Raw genomic sequence first — 8959 nt, 5'->3', positions numbered from 1 at the left:
CATGCCTTTGACTTCCAGATTGTTTCAGTTTTGAAAGTGATGCTGTCAACTATGCATGAGATTCTGACCAGTTCCTTCATCCGAGACAATAGTTCCGAGCAAGGGCGTAGCCAGGATCCCGCCCGCCCCCCCCCAAATATATATGGATGTGTGTGTGTGTGTGTACATGATTAATCTCAATTACATTCTGACCCTTCATTCTTTTAGAAGACGATTATTGTGCCCTTGAATAGGTTCTTCCTGGCGTTAGTGAAAAAACTGTAGACTCCAAGCCCTTGCCAGCAAGGGGTCTGGGGGAGCGCTGAGAGCTCCCCCAGCGCGGGACGGAGCCCCGCCGCCAAGCACTATTTCTGGTACTGAAAGCCAACTAAATGCATATTCTGAGGTACCTACAGTGCATTATTTTGCTATTAAAAAGTTTTATTTCTAAAACCTAATGTGCTATTCTTACTGACTTAGACCCTCCCCGTGCCGTTCGCGCATTTGCTGGCAATGTCTGAAGCCTCTTCCCACCTGCTCTGAGGACCTCCATGAAAGTGTGGCGCCAAGTTGTACTAGGATGTCATCGCAACTCTTATTATGCGTAATTCAATTTGTCGGAGAACATGTCCCGCAAACCGCATGCGACGCTCTGTCACAACCTCACTAATTGGTCAAATCCCACTTCGGCATAGGATTTCTTGACTTAGACCCGATCTCTATAACTGATTCCTAACTTAAATGTTTCAGTAAAATTCCAAAACTGTAGTCGAAAATGGAATTATTTTTTCCATCAACATAGATGTTTAACCTAGATTTAGTGCGTAACAAACTTAATGAATAAGTAAAGAAATAGACTGGATGAAGCCACTAGACGAGACCTTCGCCTTGCTTTGGCTAATTTATTGCTTCAAATTTCTAATGTTGTCAGTGGCGTAGCTATGGTGGGGCCCCCAAATGAGTGTTTTTACATTAAAAATTATTATTACGCATCGTTTGGGGATCCCCAAAGAGGTCAAGCCCCCTGGGCCCACAAACGATGGAAAATTCCTAGCTACGCCCCTGAATGTTGTCAGACTGAAGGAGGACAAGGTTCCCATTAGTTTAATTTGTAATGAATTCAGCAATAATAATGTTTATATTAAAAATAATACTTAATTTACTATTAAACCTAAAAACAGTAGGCCCTAATATTCAATAATTTAAAAGGGGACTATTCTTAGGATTTGAAAGAAAGTCATGACAATGAGATTAATATTGTGTGTAATGAATGCAAATTATTTGACATAATTTTTGTACAATGATAATAATGGCAATGTCTTCGATTCCGAAGATTAAGGCTGAGTGTAGTGTTTCACTTAATTACGCAAACTAAGTTGCGACCTTTATATTTTCCAGAATTTTGTGCACACAAAGCCGTTGTCCTCTAGCGGTCTATTTAAGTTTTCTTTCCGTCTTTTGCGCCTGTCTTCAATAATGGCTTTTCTTTGAGACTCAAATATTTGTCCCGCAGCTTTTGTGACAGCTCTCCAACTATCTCTATCTAAGGTCATCAGCTGCCAGGTACTTTCCTCTATGCCAGTGGCTCTTTATAGCGCTTATGGGTTGCACCTCTGTGAAGCCTTTGGCATGCAGTCGTCTCCCATGCAGGATAAGTGTTATTGACAGCATATAGATTAATAAATAAATCACATTTTGTTCAAATTAGCCTTCTCACGCTCCTTTATAAGTGTTTTTCTTAAAAGGGGGGGGGCGTTGGCGGATTTTTTAAAAGAAAAAATACGAAAAGGGGGCGGTAGGCCAAAAAAGGTTGAAGACCACTGGGTTTAAATAACAAATAAGTAGCATATATTTAAATTTTTTTTTTTAATCTACTATTTCTTCTAAAAATAAAATCGTGTTTGAAGATTTTGACTGTGATGAGACCTTGTTATTTTAAAGTTTAGCAGAACTATTTAGTCTTCCTTTACTTGATCAATGTTTCGGTTGTTAGACTGCAAGCTGCTGTTTACTCTTGTGCAATAATCTCTTCCTTTCTCCGGTCATATAATATTAGAAAGTTGTTGACATGCGGTTGGTAGGCGCTATTGATTATTTCATAATATAGTGTTCTATTACTAGAGATTGGATCAACACAATCAGTTTTACAATAGCATGCCGAAGAGCCGTAACGTGGGTACCATCCGTATCAGAACAAAACAAAAAAAAAAAGAGGGGAGCGGGATATGACATCAAAATTAAAAAATGGAAATTTAGAGCTAGATTTTTTATGTTTTTCTTGAGTATATAGATATATACACCAACATTTGGGGGCGGTCAAAAATAATTCCAGGATTGCTTTAAAAAAATGCGATTTAAATCCTAGGCCGTTTTTGTGTGTGTACCGTCTTCAGCAAAGTCTGACTTTAGTAAATAATGATTCCGTAAAACGATTCTTTGAAATAGTAAATTTGTGTAACATTGCTCAAGAGATATTTCTATATTTTTCAAACTATAAGTGGAACATTTTGACAATATATCTCAACTGAAACACGATAGACAAGTTGAAAACAGTTATTAATTCTTCTTAAATACACACTGGTGAAATTGTTGATACACTTGTGAAGATAGGTGTTGAACTGTTCACTTGTACATACTGTATATAGAAATAATTAAAAAACTCTAAAATTTAAGATAACAATCTTATTTTTAATGTAGAAATAAATAAGGGACCTCATTTTGTTGCTTTCGCACGCAGGAGGCCACAACCTTTACCGAGACCATGTTCACAAGCCTGGAGAAAGACTGTCAGCAGATCATGTGTGTGGTATCCAAACGGTTCACTAGACAATGGGATAGGTGAAGTAATACTCAATAACCAATAGACCAATATTATATTAAATAATACGTAGTCTCATATCCGTAATGAAAACAAAAATTATATAAACCTAATATTTATATAAACCATCCTCTCCCAGGTCCGTAACAGGTTCTGTTGATTTGCTGTTTGGTGTTTCTGTATTTAGTGTTTTTTTCTACAGGGTAGGGTAGCTAGCCCTACGCCCAACCCTCCTCCTTTCTTGGGACCGTCCTAAGGCGGAGCAGCCCATTGAAGTAGATATCCTTCAGAGACGTTGGAGATGGATAGGTGACATCCTTGGCAAGACTGCATTCAATATATCAAAGCAAGCCCTCACCTGGAACCATCAAGGAAAGAGGAAGAGGGGACGGCCCAGGAATACATGGCGCCGCGATTTGGAAGCAGATGCCAAGCATATGGGCAAGACGTGGGGACAGTTGGAGAGACTAGCCCAGAAGCGAGATGCATGAAGGAGGCTGGTTGGTGGCCTATGCCCCAGAAGGGATCACAGCAGAGATGATGATAAGATGAATATTTATATAGAAACACAATTAATAATGAAAAAAAAGTAGAAGGCAAGGAACGAGAGGCATCAATCATGAGAACAAATCACTTCGAGCAGTTTAAGTCGCCTTATAAACACAAACAACTACATTCATTCACTTATTAGTTATAAGCGTTATCTGCCTCTATTCAAGTCTCACATTCGGAATGGGCAAAACATTCTGGGCAAAACTTAAAACCTGGGTGGTCACGTTTCTGGAAAATTCCTATAAAGATTTTTCTAGTAAAATGACAGTTGATAGGTATAGATTGACCGTTGTAATTTTTCAAAGTATAAAATTGCTAATTTAATTTTTAGCAGAACTTGAAAATATTTATCTTGCACAGACTCTACGTCTTTGGGTATTACCGTAATAACATTCAATTCATTCTAGAGTTTAATAAATGAATGTTCAGGATCAGTTTGCACACTGTCGTGTAAGTCTAGATCTAAAGGCCTATCATTAGAATATTATAACTGACCGAACCTATCCATGCCACGTATGCGGCCGGCTTTTTAAAGCGAGGGTTGGACTTTACAGTCATCTTCGAGTCCATAATAGATGAGAAATGTGCTAATCTTCGATATATAAAATTTAATAGATTTATACATATTTATATTTACATAACCAGGATTTTCGTCGGGAAGGGGGGGGGGGATGAATAGGGTGGGGGGGGGAATGGGTTAATGTTCTCACAAATCTATCATTCTTTAGTTATTAAGCACAAAATAACCGACCGTTACCGACCTATAAGATTTTGAAATATATATTTTTGAAAATATTTTTCATGTTTTCGTCTGTTTCTAAAAGAACGTTTGTAATGTTGACAATTATAAGCAAAGGAAATGGAGTTTGAAAAGCTTGACGGTATTGAGGCCTTTGAAACTGGAATGACCCAGATTAAAATAACGGGCACAACTAGTTTGTAAAGAGGAATTGAATTAAATAGCTATAAATTACATTTATTAACTTGTTTTTTTTGTAAACTTTTATTTTCTGTTCTTATCCTTGCAAAACACCCAATGCTACATTAAACAGATGTTATCTTTGAGAGCCTAATAGACAATCTTGTATTGATCCCAGAGCCCCCGCTTTAAACGATGTCTAGTGTTCATTTCTCCATGTCCAGGTCACGTCACCAACACAATGTTCTCAAACGTCTATAGTTGATCAGTGTTGATACAGGTTGACGTCTCCGATAAAAGTGAGTTGAGTTTCTCTTTATCACTTCACTCATAACTACAGTGGAATAGTTTAAACAAATTAGTCACCACCTAGTGTATGTTCATTTCATTCTTACATAAATAGGCCTACTGTTATTAAATACACTATAGGGAGACACAGTAAGCAATTCACATTACAAATACACAGCTGATGATTTAAGAACACAACACATTTTCTAAATAATTGGCTTCTTATTAACATAATCTTATAACATTCGCTTAATGGCTTCTCTGATTGAGTATAGATCAATTTCTTGTTTTCAACTAACTGCGAATGGTACTCTTTGGTATTTATCACAGATAAATGTTTCTTTTTCAAGAGTTTTGAGACTAGATGTAAATTGTTAGTTTTATAACGACAGTATTTACTTTTGTTGTCAGGTCATTGAATGCAGTTACCCATCCATCCTAAGTCGGTAGAATACGTATGACTACAAAAACTATGAAGATCAACAAATATCTGAAAATGACCGCAAAGGTTGTCTTGACTATAAGCATTGTCACTCTTACCTTTAATCTGTTATTTTCGAGGAACTCGTCTAGTACTTATTTTCACAGACGTGTAATTTCAGGTGAGCGACATTCGCAATCATGATTATTATTATTATTATTATTAGTTTTTATATTAGCCACTTCTATAGGAGATTGCTGAACTTAGTGTGTATATCATAAAATTCTATGGTCTATATTCTGAATCCTGGTTTAAACTTGGATTTGAACTTTGGGACATCAGTGAGTAGGCTACATGAATGCACACAGCTCACCCAGAACCTGATGTTCCAGTGAATCGTCCTCGCTTGCGAGTGGCAGGAGTGGTAGGGGACATGGTGGTACCCATTAGATCCCTCCCCACTCCTCGTAAGAGTTTGGGTGTAGTCAGAGGCGGCTTTAGCAGAGCGAAGGGCCCTGCAGAGTGTCATATATGGGGCACTGAATTGATACCGATATATACTTTACCCCATCACGCTAACGGGTTCGTCAGCCTCTAACGATGTAGGCCTTTTTTTTGCTACCAAACATAGTACCTATTGTAGTTGTTCTGCGTGAAAGATTTCGCATTTTAAGGTTAGTATAGGTAATTAATATGAATAATCAACAAACTAGATAATAATCATTTCTGCTAAGCACACTGGAGTCAGAAAGTAAGTATTAATTAAGGTGGAGAACCAATGCACTTGCAATAACCAAATAGTTGCTCTGACGGTCATAGACGGATTCATTTCATTAAAAAAAAATAGTGAACGTTTATGAAATTAAATACAGCGGAAATATTAATTTCTCGGAATGTATCTCCCTCGAAAGTCAAGAAAAAACTATATTTCTTTAATAATTTTTTTTTCAATGGTTGCATTTATGTTATAGCAATATAAATGACCTTTGACTCTTTCATGTCGACATAACTATAGCCTTGTAACTAGCTCATACTTGATCACTACGCGTTTTTCTATTCAAATCCGAATGGGTCCCTTATGTTTTTCGAAATAGGCGCTGTTAATTGGTCGCTTCTTGATGCAAAGATGACCTGTTAAACAATGATAGACTCGTAGAATCGACATGTTGTCTTTACTGAAACTGAATGGTATTTGAAATAAAAAATGATAACTGTTATCATATGGATGCCGGGAGGCTTCCAAAAGATTCAGTAACAAGTCCTAGCTAATGAGAACTGATCTGGTATTTCGAAGCTGAAGATGACAAGAAAATCTACGATCGCGGGGCCCTTCTCAGGCACAAGGCCTGGGTCGGTTGCTCCATTTGCCACCCACCTGGTGTAGTTATACTTTTGTAAAGAAAAAAACACAATTTATGTAAACGATTACTTAATGGTTTACATCATATAAAAAAGTCTTAAATTTAAAAAATATAATCCTAATCTGACAAAATAAATTATAAACAGATAATCTGGCAAAAAAAAAACAACCTGACAAAAGGCAATAATCATTGATTGACAAAATACAATCATTAATTGACGGGTAAAAAAGACAATAATCAAATCATCATCATCAGACTCCATTTGAGGCTCAAATCCTCTCTTGCAAAAGCCCTGGGAAAAAAACTTGTTGTTTTGCTTAGTGCATACATGTCACCCTACAGGTCGAGAATTTTTGGTTTCCCTGACCTGTCGAGATGGAGATAAGCAATTCTGTGAAGTCAAAAATCAAATAACATGAACCAATTAAAAAGTGACCTAACAAAATTTGGTTCCTGTTTCAAATTTCAGAGTATTCAGCACCTTCAAAAAGATCTGTACACGTTGACCTAGGTAACTCTGGTAACAACGGTAGCTATGGTAACTCTGGTAACACTGAAAAGAAGGATGACACACCTTTGGTAACCAGCAGTCTGACCATGAACACCACAACGATGGAGTACACACTAGAAACTTGTCTCGAGAAACCCAAACACCTAAGTACGTTTTTAACAATTCCTTCTATTAGTTTGTTAATTCTTCATTGGGTTCAGGAATCAGGGTGGAACCTGGACGGACATTTCAGAAACTTCTCAAACGATTTTTCTAGAACTTTGATAGTTAATGTGTATCTCAGGTTTGATCATTTGTTATGGAGTTTGTGTGTGTGTGTTTTTATGGTGACGGTGGGAAAGAGGTTAGAGATTGGTTGTGAATGATGCAACATAGGTGGCATTGTGGTCGTTTTCTTTCACTTCTTCCATTAGATGTGGATTTTTGTTTCACGTTTCACAGTTAATATAAATAGTCTTATGCATGTTGCAGTAGCGTAGCTAGGGTGGGGGGAGGAGGGGGAGAATTTGAAAATCCCCACCGGGACCCCACTCAAATGAGTGTTTTATACATTAAAAATTAAATATTGCCCAAAATACAGGAGCCTCCAAAGAGGTCAAGCCCCCCCCCCCCCCGCGGGCCCCCAAACGATCGAAAATTCCTTGCTACGCCACTGGCATGTTAATATTATTAAGTTGAAGTGTCTTACTTTATTTCTTCTGACACCAGTATGTTGTGTTTGTTCACTTTTGAGACGACGTTTTGATGACTGACTTTCACTTCTGATAAAAGTACGTTGTTTTTCTTAAGTCTAACACAATATGTTGTTCAATTCTTCCTGTTTCTTTTATACCAATGTGTTATAATTTGTTTTTTGTTTATTGTGACACTAATATTTTATAGAATTCTTTCTTTTCGTTCCTTCTGACACCAATATTTTATTACCGGTAGATGACGTATAGCACCAAACTGCTGGTTGACAACTAAACCACATCCGTAAATTTAAAATTGCTTAACTAACAAAACTTCAAACAGCTTGAATAACTTCCTTTTGAACAATACTAAATACTAAAATACTACAATACTAAATATAACTTTATTTATAATATAGACGAATTCTACTTGTGATAAATGAAATAAATGTAGTAGACTTTAGTAATAATATCATTTTAAAAATCTAACTCACTACAATAACACAACCTTTCAGGCTCACGTTCTGGAGTCTTTTTCCCTAAGACCAGACGACGACAATGCCAGCTATGTTGCGTCATTCACAACCAATAGCTAACCTCTTCCCACCTTCACCATAGAAACACACACACAATCCATATAACACCATAATAAAAATATAATCATCTAAACCAGTGGTTCCCAAACTTTTTTATCTCGTAGACCCCTTGCCATGTTTTCTGCTTTTCGGTAGACCCCCTGCCAGTGGCGTAGCAAGGTACCCGCGGGCCCAGGTTCAAGAACATCTTGGTGGGCCCCCTCTCCAGCCAATCAGACAAATTTGGTGTGTGACAAAAATGAGTAATCTAAATGCAAAGACATTCCAATGTAAAGATCGTACCTTTTTAAAAAAATAAGTTAGTCGAATGGATGGTTTTAAGGTCATACGATGTGAATGAGTGGGCATTGGCATCGTATTGGTTTCAAAATCAACCACCGCAAGAAAACAAAGAATCAAACAAACTTCGAATGGATGGTTTTGAGGTCATACGATGAGAATGTATGGGCATTGGCATCATATTGATTTCAAAATCAACCACCGCTGGAATCCGCTATCGGAATAATTTAATTAGGCACTCGCTGAACCTCCAAGAAAACATTTAACATCTATATTTCATTTAGTATGGGGATCCAAACCAGGACTTGTATGACAGGCTCGAGCTAAATGGGAGATGGGATAAACACGGCTTAGTGTTGGACCGAATCGATGTTGGAAATCAAGTGCCAGTGCTTCTTGTGACTGAATTAGAGACAGTATTATAAGCGCACATTCTTAAAAGCACGGGATAAAACGATATTATTAATTAATATCTATTCGTTATAAGACACATATGTAAGTATGTAGTTTAAATATTGGACTGTTAGTGTTAAGTTAAATTTTAATTTAGGTGATAGCCAGATG

At 37.2% G+C, this 8959-nt stretch overlaps 1 protein-coding gene across 1 annotated transcript in view; it reads left to right on the top strand.

The window, feature by feature from the left end:
* Nucleotides 1-4461: 4461 nt before the first annotated feature.
* The window catches only part of LOC106056376 (beta-1,4-galactosyltransferase 4-like), a 33710-nt gene continuing 29212 nt past the window's right edge, over nt 4462-8959 (top strand). The window contains exons 1-3 of the mRNA XM_056012453.1: nt 4462-4567; nt 4968-5158; nt 6808-6996. Coding sequence (XP_055868428.1) covers nt 5014-5158; nt 6808-6996 — 334 coding nt within the window. The 5' untranslated portion in view covers nt 4462-4567; nt 4968-5013. The remainder of the gene's footprint in view (nt 4568-4967; nt 5159-6807; nt 6997-8959) is intronic.

Source organism: Biomphalaria glabrata, chromosome 15 (assembly GCF_947242115.1).
Source record: "Biomphalaria glabrata chromosome 15, xgBioGlab47.1, whole genome shotgun sequence".
Lineage (NCBI taxonomy): Eukaryota > Metazoa > Mollusca > Gastropoda > Planorbidae > Biomphalaria > Biomphalaria glabrata.
The sequence above is the reverse complement of the archived record's forward strand: the minus strand, read 5'-3'. Positions and strand labels throughout refer to the sequence as shown.